This window comes from Acinonyx jubatus, chromosome B2, assembly GCF_027475565.1.
Source record: "Acinonyx jubatus isolate Ajub_Pintada_27869175 chromosome B2, VMU_Ajub_asm_v1.0, whole genome shotgun sequence".
Classification (NCBI taxonomy): Eukaryota; Metazoa; Chordata; class Mammalia; order Carnivora; family Felidae; genus Acinonyx; species Acinonyx jubatus.
Window position 1 is genome coordinate 114,873,473 of NC_069385.1, and position 14,704 is coordinate 114,888,176.

Genomic DNA, 14,704 nt, shown 5'->3' on the forward strand with positions numbered 1-14,704 from the left:
CCCTTCTGCTTAACTCCCCCTTGCTGCTCTCCCTCCCATGATAAATCGGAGTGGCTCAGAGCTGAAATGTCCCGGGACTCTGGGGGTCAGCTGGGTGCAGGGTGGGGTGGCTGGCCCACGAGGTCTTTTGCCCACAGAAGTGGTCTTTGGATGGAAAGTTTGAGAACCACTGGTCTGGAAGCCTCCGGGTGAGTCTGGATGCTTTTCCACTTCTAGGACTTTCATTGCAGACACTACCCTTGGTGGGGCTCTGGGCTCTCGGGGAGCAGGGGGCGGGGCAGCTCCAGGTCTGGGGGCCTGGCCCAGGAAGCAGTGCACTAGGCCACACTGCCACATGGATTTCAGGAGACTCTGTCTCCCCAGGGGCTTTGGGCAGGTCTGCTGGGGTGGGGGGGAGGAGGGAGGGTGAGGAGGGCTGATTCGGGGAGTGTTCAGGCTTGTGTGTCTGTCTTTGTCTGGCTCTCCATTCTTTCATCTTCTCCTCTCCCAGTGGTGTCCCAGGGAAGAAATGTGGCACCATCATCCTGTCCGCTGAGGAGCTGAGCAACTGTAGGGTGAGTGGCAGAGGGGCTCCAGGATGGGACCTGGTGGGGGCACGGGTGGAGCAGTGACAGAAGGTAGGCTGCTCTCCCTGTGACCCCCGGGGCCACGCGTGTCTTTGGAAGGTATCCGGGGGAAGGCAGGGCTCCTCAGTTTGACCTGGCGGTCACAGAATTCTGTAACATCAGAGCTAGCCCGTGAGCTGTGAGATCGTGACCTGAGCCAAAACCAAGAGTCGGACGCTTAACCGACTGAACCACCCAGGCGCCCCGGTGCCTTCTCCTTTATAGCGGAGCGCACTGAGGCCCAGAGGGGGAAGGAACTCGTCCACAGTTAGCAGCAGAGCCAGACTGGCCCTGGCCCCTGCCCTCCACGCCGGGGCTCCTCCATTCCCCGTCATGGTCACCTCTCACATGTCTTTGAACCAAGACTGCTTTGGCTCCAGGACTGGCAGAGAGGGGCTTTTTCCGTCGTGGAGCCTGGGGGCTTGGCATGTCGTTGTCATATTGCGCTTTTAGCTCTGGAGTAGGGTGACGCCCTGCACGGGGTCGAGGGGGTGAGGGTGTGTGGTTGGGGTGTGTGTGTTGCGAAGCTAGAGTCTGCCATCGCAGGCGGCCCTTGGTTTTGCTCCTTCTGTGGGACCGTGGAGAAGCAGGAGGTGGGGACAGCTGAAGGGGTAGCTGAGCACACCAACAAGGGGCTCAGGGGACTCGATGGCTAAAAATAATGGCGAAACAGAGTGATGATGATAGTTATTACTTGTCAGGGGAGGGGCATTTTTGCCTAAGTTATCACTGCTCCTGACAACAATCCGAAGAGGTGGGTACTGTTCTTGTTCCCAATTTACAAATGAAGAAATTGAGGCTCAGGGAAACGGAGTCATCTGTTCAAGGACAGGAAATGGTAGAGTCAAGGTTCTAACCCAGGTTAACCTGATTCTAAAACCTGGGCTCGTTCCCAGGCTTGCATGCCTCTTAGGTTCATTAGAAGCCACAGGTGGGAATGGGGGTGGGTCCCGGGGAGAGAAGAAAGAGGTGGCGACGGAGTGTGAACACAGGACCAAGCCTAGGGTAACCTGGGAACCCGAGTTCACATAGGGCTCAGGTTAGAGGGTGTGGGAGGGAGGGGGACAAACAGGATTTTCTGACCTTCCTGGGAAATCAGTGCAACTATGATATTTGTTAGCTGTAAATATTTGCCTTTTTAGAAAATAAGTTGAGCAATTAAGAAGCTGTATGTTAATTCACTTAACAATGGCAACATAAATAACAACTTTTCTGAAAAATAACTACCTTTTCCAAAAGGAGAGTCATTTAGTGAGAAGAGCGGCCTTGTTTTGCATTTTTGTAAATATCTTGAATGTCAGGCTGAACAGAAGAGAGTTAGAGTCTCATATTTGCTTCTGCAGTCAATCTGTTGTGTATCACTGCTAGGTAAATTCTAGAAAACTCCATGTCTTATTAGCATTTTTATGAAAAGAGTTTTGGGTCCTGGACCACCTCCTGAGGGTTCCTGGTCCATTCTTTGAGACTGCTGCTGTGGGGGTGTAAATTGTTAGCCAAGATTAATTGAGCAATTATACTGAGCCACACCCTGTGCTAAGTGGTTTACATGTATCGACTTCTGAATGTGTATTAGTGTGATGTGCGATGCGATGTAATACTGTAAGTAGTGTGATGTATTACATAATATCTGCTGTATTACAGTTTTTCTTTTCCAGAGAGGTTAAATGACCTGCCCAGGGTCACAGAGCCACTGGGTAGGAGAGATTGGAACCCAGGCAGTCTGGTTCTAGAGCCAGGGTCTTTAAACACCAGGCTGTGGGCTTCCAAACTCTGCTTTCAGGGGCCTCCCGTTGGAGAATAAGACACAGAAATGATAGGCCAGGGCAGTGTAGTGATGACCAAATCGACTTCTAGGCCACTGCTCGTTCTGGCTCGTCTAAGCGTCTGTTAACCTCAGTGGGTCTGGAGGAATTTAGCAGCAGGACCACACCCCCTCTGGTGTACCGCCCCAGCAGAGGGCCTGGTGTGCGGTGGCCAGTCCTGCAGGATCGATCAGGAGGAATCTGTAACCGAATAAAAGCGCAGACCAAATGTTTAGCAGCGGACCTCGATGAAAACTACAAATGTGTATGCTGACCATCCGGAAGTCACCGGCGTTCAGGCAAGGGAGAGAGAACACAGCCGACATTACAGGAGAGCTGTCGAAGCTCCTCGAGCCTCAGCTTCTCCATCTGTATGTCGGGGCTGATAGAGGTGTCTCGAGGATTAAAGGGGCTCATGGAGGCGCCTCTGCCTAACCGGTGCCTGGGAAGGATGGAATCTGAATTCCTTGAAGCCTAAATTCCGTTTGCCACCAAGCCTCCAGCTCAGCTGGTGATTTCCTCCCTAGCTTATAATTAAATAAGGTAATACGAGTGAAAGTGCTTTGGAAATTCTAAAGCCCTAGACAATGCTGGGTGCTGTCATTGGTCTAGTGTTCCGGGATTGGCAAACAATCTGCCTTTGAGTATCCATTAGGCGCCTCCCTGTTCCTTGCTCCTTCCCCACCTTCCCTCCAGGGGTGGCCACAGTTTCCTTGATTTAAGCTGTTCCCAAGGCAAGGAGGTGGGGGGTGGGTTCCCTCCCTTCCTCTTGAGATTGTCAGCTCCTTTTCTTTCGGGGCATCTTTGGCTGAGTTTTGTCTTTCCCTAGAATACTTACAAGGAAAAGAGACTAATTCCCAGCATCTGGCTGAATGAAAATAATTACATCTGAGCTGCTTTGCTTCTGTGGCTCCAGCTCGGCATTCAGTAGGAGGATCAAAGGAAGAGGGTGGAGTCTGAGAGGTTTTTTTTTTTTTCCAACCAGAGCAGGGCTTTCTGCTCAAGTGAATGTGTTCTGCTAAGTAGTCGGATGGTGTGGACGGGTGGGGAGTAGCAAAGGACTCCAGTGGGTCACCAGCGTGCTTTGATAGGTTACGGAAAAGCTTTCCTTATCTAGAATTTAAACAAGAAAGTTGCAACAATTGGAATTTGATCCCAAATACTATTCAGTCATACTGGATGTTGACAACGATGAGCTTAAGCTCCTGAAGGGCCTCTGAATCACCAAAGATTTAATTATGTTCAGCAGTAAAACTATTATTATTCTGTGTAATACTGACCAACATTTGCATAGCCCTCACAATTGACCAAGATCCTCATGATTATAGTCTATTTGGTCCTCACCACAGGGCTGGGAGGTGGGTAGGAGTGAGTGCCTCCAGTTCACAGGTGCAGAGAGGTTGAAGTGACAGCTTAAGATTGCTAGGCGGAGAGGGGTTCCTGGGTGGCTCAGTCGGTTAAGCGTCCGACTTAGGTTCAGGTCATGATCTCACCACTTGTGAGTTCGAGTTCCGCGTCAGGTTCTGTGCTGACAGCTCAGAGCCTGGAGCTTGCTTTTAGATTCAGTCTCCCTCTCTGCCTGTCCCTGGCTCGCACTCTGTCTCTCAAAAATAAATAAACATTGAAAAGTTTTTTTTTTTAAAAAAAGATTGCTCGGCTGCGGACCCCTAGTCCTCAGGGAGTATTTCCCTCATCCACAGTGCAGCCATGAGCTTTGTGGTACATGAAACAGGGGTGGGCTTTGTGATCTTTGTGGAGCCAGTAGCTTTCAGCAGGCATGGTGAGTGGCTGGGCTTCTAAAGAGAGCTGGGGGGGTGTTGTGGACGCACAGGTTGGACAGCTCCTGGCCCTCCCCTTCCCAGATCCTCAGCTACCCTTACGCCTGCCAGACACCCAGACCTGCTTTGCCATGGAGGCTGGAGGTCCTGGCCAGATAGCACGTCTTCACTGCCTCCCTGTCAGGTTCCTGTACACACTGGAGAGAGTGTGGCTCCCCTCTCACAAGCCTGGGGAGTCAAAGCTTCTCACTGCAGCTGCCCCACGAGGTCCCCCACCCCTTAGGTATCACTAGCCCGCTCACGTGTTCATTCATTTTTTTCAGCAAACATGCTTTGGCTCAGTCCTTGCCACCACCCCAGAGTTTCCAGTTTAGTGCGAGAGACAGAAATGTCAACCAGCAATCACAGTACAGCAGTAGTCCTTAATTCATCAGACCCATTGCCTCTTTTTTATTTAAAAAAAAAAAAATTTTTTTTAACGTTTATTTATTTTTGAGACAGGGAGAGACAGCATGAACAGGGGAGGGTCAGAGAGAGAGGGAGACACAGAGTCTGAAACAGGCTCCAGGCTCTGAGCTGTCAGCACAGAGCCTGACACGGGGCTTGAACTCACAGACTGCGAGATCATGACCTGAGCCGAAGTCGGACGCCCAACCGACTGAGCCACCCAGGCGCCCCCCCCCCCATTGCCTCTTTTTTAATAGAAAGCATTTTACAGCACTCTTTACTATCCTGAAGAAAAATCCACGGATAATACCATATAATATGCCAAAATACACACAGGTGAAGGAATAAGCCTTACAGCTACCTTGAAGAAGATGGCAAGGAGAGCAGCTTGTGCAAAGGCCCTGGGGCAAGGAGACAGTGATGAGTGATGTCAGAGAGGTGAGGGTGTAGGTAGGAGTGGGTGGGAAGTGGGGCGGGGGGGGGGGAGGACCTTGTAGCAGAGCCCTTTAGCAGTTTTGAATCTTGATAAAGTCAGAACTCTCACTGTTCTGAGGACAGATACCAGGGAGAGCCCAGTGTCTCCATGTGGGAGCCTAGGGGAGAGTCCTGGGAGGAGGGAAGAGAGATAAGAAGAAGGAGGTTAGGTGAAGTGGGGGGAAGTGGTGAAGCTTTTCTGAGACTCAGAAGTATGCAGGTTGGTATTTAGGAAAGATGCATGTTATGGGTAGCACGGATATAAGTGTCCTGCAGTCTCCAGGTTCCACGCTGTGAGCACGGAGCCCAACGTGGAGCTCAAACCCATGAACCATGAGATCATGACCTGAGCTGAAGTTGGAGGCTTAACCCACTGAGCCACCCAGGCACCCCTTTTATAATTAGTAGAATATGGTATTCAGATTTATTTTCCCATATCAGTAGATATTTTTTGAAAACATGGATTTAATAGCTATATATTGTTCCTCTATTATATGGATGAGCCATAATTTATTAAATCTATTCTCTTCTAGGAAAAAATGTAATTAATACTGCCCTGAACATCCTCCTAGCCAAATAATCCCATTTTTCTTTTGAGCTTTTGTTGATGGATTTTGGTTAGTATCCCAGGCACATAGTCTCCATGAGTGGGAGGGAAAACAGTCAATCTGGGGTTTTCAGCTTCTGAATGACCAAATCAACAGATGTACAACTGATTAGATTGTTTGGGAAGTCAGCTATTAAGCCAGCAGAGAAAAAACAGCTTGACCCCCATGTGGTTGTTACAGTCAACGTGTAAAGACAGACCCAATCTCTTAGACCAACGTCTACACCCACCATCTATATTCCAATCAATTCTAGCCTATGTGGTCTTCGCGGACATCCCAGAACACCTGTGCCCTGGGGCCCTGCTTCTGTAGTCTTATATCGGCAGCCTGGGGTTCCGGGCCCTTCTGTGAATGTGGAAGCCCTCTCAGAGGTCACTGCGCACAGAATGACTCTTGACTCTGAGTTGTGTTCCCTCCTGCTGGAGTGCTGAATTTCAGAGTTGCAGCTAATGATTCGTTTTCCTTTTAATTGATGTCTTCTCTTTTTTGGACTAAAAAAGACAATGTACAAGTTCCAGGAAATTTGTAAAACCCAGCCAACTTTGAGGAGAAAACAATAAATATCACCATGGTTCCACCATCCATTTAAAAGTACTTTTTTTGGGGGGGGGGGCACCTGGGTGACTCAATCAGTTAAGCATTCGACTCTTGATTTCAGCTCAGTCATGATCTTAGTTCGTGGGATCAAGCCCCACATCAGGCTCTGGGCTGACAGTGCAGAACCTGCTTGGGATTCTCTCTCTCCCTCTCCCTCTTCCCCTTCCCCACTCACACACACTCTCTCAAAATAAATAAATAAGTAAACTTTTAAAAAAACTATAAAACTACTTTTTAGGGTGTAGTATGTGAGCAAAGTGGCTAAGAACTTGGGCTTTGGATCTAGACCAAATGCCACTGCTTACTAGCTGTGTGACTGTGGGTAAGTTACTTGACTTTTCTGTGCCTCCGTTTATTCATTTGTAAAATGGCTTTATTTAAATCGTTGGTGTTTTATTATGGATTTTTGCACTGATGCTGATTTTTAAAGGTGTCACATTATATCTTTATTTTGATTACTGAGATTCGGGGCGCCTTTTAAATTTTGTACTCGCCTTACTCTCTTGTTCTGATCCTGGAGCATGCCAGCAAGACCCGGTTTTCTTTTCTCCTCTCCAGGGTGTTGCTACCCTCTCCCAGCCTTCAGCCCACCTGCTGACCTCTGGGCCTGACCTCTGACCTGCAAGGCCTCTTTGGGTCCGAGGGCTAGTGCTAGAGTGGGCCAGGCCACCTTGGAGAGAAAGGCTGTTTGCTGTAGTCTCCCAAGCAGCCTGATTAACATGCAGAAAGATGCAAATTGAGGCAATCCTGCTGTTTTAGAAGAACTTAATATGTTTTTTAAAAAGATAGGGCGAAAAGGCAGAAATTGCAGGAAATTATATATTGCAGGAGTTGTTTATCTTCTGCACAGTTGATTCCAGAGATGCTTCTGGTTTGGGAACAGCATTTCTTGTGCTCAGAGAGCCCCACCCTCCAGCTGAAGCTATCAAACAGAGGGACCTCTGACCATGGCCGGAATTCGTTGCTTCCTACTCCTGCTGGCTCAGTCCCAACTGTTGCCACTTCCCAGCCTCTTCCTGGGGTCCATTCACTAACCCACATTTAAGGGGAGCAGTCAAAGCCTTGTTCATATGATATGACTGTTGACATAACTCAGAGCCGCCTTCCGAAGTAGGGTCCCCAGACCAGGACAGTTCCTTGTCTCCAGGACTCCCTGGGGCAGGCTCACCCGTGAGGGAAGAAGCTTGCTTTCGTTACAGCCTAGAAATCTCACTGAAGGTCTGTTGTATCCCTGTGGATTCGACAATGGCACAGCAGTACCCATAATCTTAATGGGCTTTTGGTGATTGTTTCTGGGTCTAGATTGTGTTAGGGATGGCAGGGCAGGTTGAGCGACAAAATAAGCTGCCAGCAAAACCTGTATTTGCCATCAGCGGGGGAATGAAGTGTGGCTGCTGGAAGCTTTTTCCAGTTAGCTGATTTTTAGAGCCAGTCCTTTCCTTTCCTTTCCTTTCCTTTCCTTTCCTTTCCTTTCCTTTCCTTTCCTTTCCTTTCCTTTCCTTTCCTTTCCTTTCCTTTCCTTTCCTTTCCTTTCCTTTCCTTTCCTTTCCTTTCCTTTCCTTTCCTTTCCTTTCCTTTCCTTTCCTTTCCTTTCCTTTCCTTTCCTTTCCTTTCCTTTCCTTTCCTTTCCTTTCCTTTCCTTTCCTTTCCTTTCCTTTCCTTTCCTTTCCTTTCCTTTCCTTTCCTTTCCTTTCCTTTCCTTTCCTTTCCTTTCCTTTCCTTTCCTTTCCTTTCCTTTCCTTTCCTTTCCTTTCCTTTCCTTTCCTTTCCTTTCCTTTCCTTTCCTTTCCGTTCTTTTCTTTAATTTTAACTAGTTTTCACGGAGGAGGCCTTTCTAAAATGGATTTCACACTTTTCTGAGTCCTCAAACTGAGGCTACAGAACACAAATTCAACTTATCTTGATGATTTGGGGGGGGGGTCATCATTTGGAATCTCAGTTATTAATCTTTGGAGCCAGACTGTTGTGTTCCAATCCCAACTTCTCCTGTTAGTAGCTGTGTGGCTTCCGGCGAGGGTGTTAACCTCTCTGGGCCTCAGTTTCCTCATCTTTAAAATGGGACTGATAATGGCATCTACCTCATTGGGGCGGTTGAGAGGATTCAACGAATTAAAATGAATTAGTCACCGTAAAAACAGTGCTTGGCACGCCCACCTGAGGTCGACCCATGTGGTATTGCCATTTTCGTAGGTAGGCAGTTTCATAGGGTCTGGCCCAGTGGGGGATGGCATTCCACAAGTGTTGGCCCCTGTTCTTGCAGCTGCTCCGTGCTAGGCACTGTGGGCTGGTATTTGACATATGCCATTTGCCTCAGTCTTCCTGACAGGCTCACAGGGGGCGTGATTACTCTGTTTTTCCAGAGGAGAACACCAAGGCTTAGGTTAAGTTGCTTGTCAGAAGCTGCTGAGCTGATAGGTCGCAGAAGTGGTTTCCAGCCAGGTGGCCTTGACTCCCCTGTACTATTCTGTGTCAGGTGTTGTGCCGGGGCCAGGGGCCCTCCCAGGGGAGCACTGAATGGTCCTGGAAGTTACGATAATTAAGTTCTGCATTGATTTTGTCCTCATATTCCTGCCCCCCTTCCTGATCTTGCAGGGCCTTGAAGGTTCTCCTAGGAAGCAAAAGGAAGAGCTCTTTCTCCTGGATTTTTTGGTTTTGGCTGTTGCCAGTATATGTGTGTATTTTAGAGTCAACCGGGGCAGGTTGCTGTGTGTGGCTTGCCTGTGTTCATTCAGGTGCAGGTGTCCTATAGGTGACCTCTGATTGTGTGGAATCACATCTGGAGATACGACTAAACCGTATCCCGGGGAAGCTGGTGGAGGGGTTTTGGATTCCCAGACTGTCCCCTGGGTGCCAGCCTTCCCCACTGCCACCCCTGTCCCAGTGCGCTCCCTGTAGCATTCACACGGAAGCCTAAATTGCCCTGCATTAAAGGACGGTGTAGTCATCCTGTCCAGCATGTCACTTTACAGATGGGGAAACTGAGGCTTAGACACCAGAACTATGGGCGCCTTGCTGGGCTGTCTCCACTCTGTCCTCAGCAGAATCTGAGAGGTCAGTGTTTTCTTCTTCTTCTTTTTTTTTTTTTTTTTTAATTTATTTACTTAGAGAGAGTGAGAGTGTGCTAGCTGGGGAGGGGCAGAGAGAGGGAGAGAGAGAGCATCCCAAGCAGGCTCCACACTGCCAGTGCAGAGCCCGATGTAGGGCTGGAACTCATGAGCCATGAGATCGTGACCTGAGCTGAAATCTAGAGTCAGAAGCTTAACCGACTGAGCCACCCAGGTGCCCCAAGAGGTCAGTATTTTCTGATGCCACTGCCTGCTGCCTCCGTGGGGAGGAGCCAGCGCTGGCTTCATGGGCCTATGATCTGTGCAGTCACACAGGGCCTAAGTTCGGTTTAATGCCCTGCTGTCACATTTTCCCTTTCCACTGGGCCCCACAGATTATATAGCCAGTGCTGGGAGAAGCCCACCTGGTCCTAAGCCGCCTCCTTTTTCTAGGCCATGGGATAGAACTCCCCAGGGAGGCATTTAAAATGCTTCCTCTGGGGCGCCTGGGTGGCGCAGTCGGTTAAGCGTCCGACTTCAGCCAGGTCACGATCTTGCGGTCCGTGAGTTCGAGCCCCGCGTCGGGCTCTGGGCTGATGGCTCAGAGCCTGGAGCCTGTTTCCGATTCTGTGTCTCCCTCTCTCTCTGCCCCTCCCCCATTCATGCTCTGTCTCTCTCTGTCCCAAAAATACGTAAACGTTGAAAAAAATAAAAATAAAAAAAAATAAAATAAAATGCTTCCTCCATCCAGCATGGGGTGGGATTGAAACTTTCTCCTACAGTGACTATAGGGGACAGACTTAGAAGGCTAGAGATCTTTTTGGGAGGCTGAGAGGGAATGCCCTGAAGTCTATATGCCTCGGTTACCCTCTGTGTGACTGTGGGCCTATGACAGCCTTTAAAAGCCTCAGTGTCCTCATCTGTAACATGGGGAGAATAGTGGAGTTACTTCATATGGTCTTTATGAGGATTCAGTACAATAACGTATGTAAAGAGAAGGCTTAACACAGTGACTTGCGTACAGTAAGTGCTCAATAAGTCAGCCATTCTCTTATTCCAGGTCTGAAGTCCTAGGTTTCTCTGGAGGCTCTAGGATTCCTGGGGGTGCTAGGCCTTGCAAGCCCCCAGTCCAGCTCTTTCTTCCTCTCGGGTCAGTCTTGAAGAGGGACACGATGAAAGCCGTCCTTACCCATGCACCTCTGTGCTCTGGCTGCTGTGTGCCTCAGCACTGGCCCTCCTCAGAGCCTCCCTTTAGTGGGTACTTCCGTCCCAGATTAACCAGAGGCCAGCCCCTCCCTGCCCCTTCCCCCAACCCCGACCCCAGAGTCCAAAGAAACCAGGGAAGAGGGCCTCACAGCTGGAACGCGCTCCCTCTCAGCGGAGTGGTATGCCGGAAGAGGCCTGACTTTGCAGCCAGTTCATACGTGCTGAATTACACTCTGCTGGTTGCCAGCTGGTGATCTTGGGCAGGTCAGCTTCTTCTGCCCCAGCTTCCTCATTTATAAAAAAGCAACAGAGGATTACTTCTCGGGCTAAAGTGATAAGGAACTCAGTAACTTGGCTACACGTATGGTATCTAATAAATGTTTGTTGAATGAATGAATCAGTGAGTGAGTGAGTGAGTGAACAGATGCTCTGTGTTTGCTGTTGTCAGCTGTCCTTGAAGGGAGGCATTTGGGGTGGGGTGGGGCAGGGACAGAGGCCACATATGTTGTGTGTGCAAGGAGGGCAAGTGTCCAAATAGCCCTAAGAGCTTACACGTACATGGCATCTAGTGTGCACCGTATCCTGTTTTCAGCAGTACACTCGTATTAACTCACTTCAGCCTCACAGCAAGCCTATGAGGTAGGCATTGCCAGTACCCTATTTTACAGATGAGGAACTGAGTGCAGAGAGGGTGATTAACTTGCCCTAGGTCACACAGCTAGAAAGGGTTGGAACTGAAGCAGGAGGTCTGGCTCCAGTGACCGTATTCTTTTTATTTTTTTTTCAACGTTTATTTATTTTTTGGGGGACAGAGAGAGACAGAGGATGAATGGGGGAGGGGCAGAGAGAGAGGGAGACACAGAATCGGAAACAGGCTCCAGGCTCTGAGCCATCAGCCCAGAGCCTGACGCGGGGCTCGAACTCACGGACCGCGAGATGGTGACCTGGCTGAAGTCAGACGCTCAACCGACTGCGCCACCCAGGCGCCCCTCCAGTGACCATATTCTTAACCATTATACCACCACCTTCTCCCTACCAAACCTTTTGACCACGCCCTTCAAACTTGCGGGAGGTTGCCTTTTCAGCTCTGCTACCATTTTGGTCCTCGCGGGGCTGTGGGGCTGAGCTCAAGAGACCCTCTTCCCCACTGAGAGGAAGGGGGCAGCGTGAGAGTTAGGTGACTTCCCCACAGGCCCTAGCCCTTGAGGGCAGGCCAGGCCCAAAGGACTAGAAGACAAAGCTCCGAGCTCTGGCCAGTTGGCAGGAGATTTGTCGGGATGCAGAGATTTCAGGTTGAAGAGGCCACAGGGGGATGGGTGGAGAGAAGGACATGGGGGCATTTCTGCCCAGTGCCCTGTCAGCCACGGCAGACTGAGGGGCTTGGGGTCACGTGAGGGGAGGGATCCAGCGGTCCTCAGCAGGGCCTGGATACCTTCTTTGTGCTCTTGGGCTGAGTATTGGGTCAGCCAGGGCCATGAACGACCCGGGGAGTCAGAAACCCAGGGCTCTGCCTGGTGAACTTGGGGGAGTCGCTCCCTGCTCTGAGCCTTAGACTCCTCGGCTGTAAAATGGGCCATATCTACCTTCGAGAGTTGGGTGGACCTCTCCTGGGTTAGTGGGTGTGAAAGCAGTGCCTCATCTGGGCTGTCCTCCAGGAGCCACACAGGGTGTGAGAGAATGAGGCAGTGTGGACAGAGTGAGGGCTTCGAGGTTGGCAGACCAAGTTCAGAGTAGTCTTGAGGCTGGCCGTTTCACCTCTCTGAGCCCCGTGGTAAAATAGTAATAAAGCGACGTGCGCGTTAACATGGACGTGCCTGCTCCTCTGCTGAGTGCTTTGCAATTTGGCCCTCACGACGGTGCTTTGAGGTCTGTACTGCCGTCAGCCCTGTGTTACAGAGGGGAAGCTGAGGCTCTGAGAGCTTGCCTCCCTTGTTTGAGGGCACACAGCTAGAAAGTGGCAGAGCCAGAATTCAGACCGGGGCAGCTGGCTCCAGAATGCACCTGCTTCACACACCACCCCCCCCCCCCCGGCTGCTCCATTAGACCTGCCCGGTGGGGTTTGAGGATGAAATGAGACCGTCCAAAGTGTTAGCCCAGGGCCTGGCCCTTGGTTGGTGCAGGGCAAATGTAACATGCTGTCCTTTCTAACCAGCCTGGTGCTCAAATCCTCCTATTTTCCAGGGCCCTGGGGCTGTGTTTCCACAGGGATTGGGGCACCTTCCAGCCTACTCCTGCCTCACACCCCTGTTCTCTCTCCCTCTCACCAGGATGTAGCCACCATGCAGTTCTGTGCCAACAAGCTGGACAAGAAAGATTTCTTTGGGAAGTCCGACCCCTTCTTGGTGTTTTACAGAAGCAACGAGGATGGAACGTAAGCTCTCTAACAGCACTTCACCCCCTTTTGGGAATCAGGGATGGAGGGGTGTGGTGACCCGCCAGGCAAGAGGGCTTGGGCCCGCCTCTTCCCAGGGCTGCCCTGGGGCTCCTGCTCAGGGTGGAAGTCTGGGGCTCCTGGGTGGTGCCCTGACACGTGGTAGGGACTGGTGTGTGTGTAGGGGTAAGGGGTGGGGACAGCTTCCAGGCCAGCAGTGCCCTCCTGAGGGGCTCAGCAATGGTGGGTGGTAGGTACGTTGGAGGGGAGGCGAGCGGGCAAAAACAGGGCTAAGCTGGGAATAAGGAGCTCCTGTAACAACCCCTTCTTCTTCCACACAGATCAGTGCCTATCTCTAGCCCACCCCGTCTCCACCCGCAGCCGTCTTGACACCCCACTACCACCTGTGCCCCCCACCCAATTACCAGACGCTCAGCCTGGCAAATCTGAACCCTTTTACCTGCCCAGCCCCACACCTTGCCACAGGCTTCATTCAAAACCTCACACGTCTTCAAAGCCCCCCTTTCCTCCTCTCCTCTCCCTAATCTAGAAGCCACCCACAATATGACAGAAACACACACAACACACTGGCAAATGTAGGTCAGCCATGCACACAGATGCACAGATTCTAGGTTGAGGGTCTGGGGACCTCGGTGCCCCCCACCAACTCGCTGTGTGACCTGGGGCAAGTTATGCCCCCTCTCTGGGCCTATATTCTCATCAGTAAAATGAACCAGTTGGATTGGGAGGTCTCCATGGTCTCTTTAAGCAGTCCAGCTCTGGGAGGCTGTGGCCACTCACAGCTGGGATTCTGCAGAACCAGGAAGCGATGGGGCCAGGGAGGTTAATTAGAGAAACGCTGCTGGAGAAGGGGAACTTGGAAGCAGGTTTGAAAGGAGGGGAAGAAAATGGGTCCTTGGGGGAGGAGCAGGGAAGAATAATAGGGTAGGGAAAATGCAAGTACGTGCAAAGCAGGTTATGCTCTGAGCAGGGGACAGAGAGGCATCCACCAAGTTCCCCTAGATTCTGAAACTCTGGGTGTGTGTGTGCGCGCGCGCGCGCGCATGCGCGCGCTGGGGGGGCAGGGAGTAGCAGGAGGAGGTGTGTTTCAGTTCGAGGGGAAAACTGATTTTAAAACCTGAAGGAACAAAACAAGGGAAATTAGGTGTGATCATTTGCATAACAAAAGGAGTCTTTGTCTCACCGAAGGACTCCCAGCAGGATTTCTTTAAATAATTCTTGTTGACTTTGACTTGACTTGAGGGAGGGAGGAAAAGGGCCCAGTGATGCTCTGGGCGCCCACGGAAAGAAAATGTCCCCACAGGTCCCCTCCAGAGAGGCGATGCCTGGCCAGGCCGGGTCTGTCTCTGAGGTGAAGGCCAGCCGGCCGGGAGAGAGGGATTTTGGTTTGGGAGCAGGAGAGGGGTGTGTTGCAAAGTGTTTGCCAGTGATTGTTCTAGAAGAGGCTGTGTAGGATGGGTGGGGAGGGGGCAGGGAAGAGGGAGAGACTCGTGACTGACACCGCGAACAGGTGGGAGGTGCTGAGCGCAGGCGAGCCTTGCTGTGGAAATGCAGGGAGGAAGCGGGGAGGGGAGGACCTCGCTAGGCAGGACTCGGGTGGCCACTGACAGCAGAGCCCCCCTCCTCCCCAGTAGTGGAGCTGTGGGGAACCCAGAGTGTTAAAGATGGCAAAGGAGCTGGTCAGATGGGGGAGGCGATGGGAGTTTATCTGGGGGCGACTTTTGCTCGAAGCATGGGGGCTGGAGCTGTCT

General features: G+C 51.1%; 1 protein-coding gene across 4 annotated transcripts in view; it reads left to right on the forward strand.

The window, feature by feature from the left end:
• CPNE5 (copine 5) overlaps positions 1-14,704 on the forward strand; it is a 94,394-nt gene that overhangs the window by 45,742 nt on the left and 33,948 nt on the right. For 2 of the 4 annotated variants that reach the window (XM_027057867.2, XM_053222877.1), the window contains 3 exons: positions 138-188; positions 491-554; positions 12,829-12,932. In XM_027057867.2, coding sequence (XP_026913668.1) covers positions 138-188; positions 491-554; positions 12,829-12,932 — 219 coding nt within the window. The remainder of the gene's footprint in view (positions 1-137; positions 189-490; positions 555-12,828; positions 12,933-14,704) is intronic. The other 2 variants (XM_027057868.2, XM_027057869.2) reach the window with 2 other exon arrangements.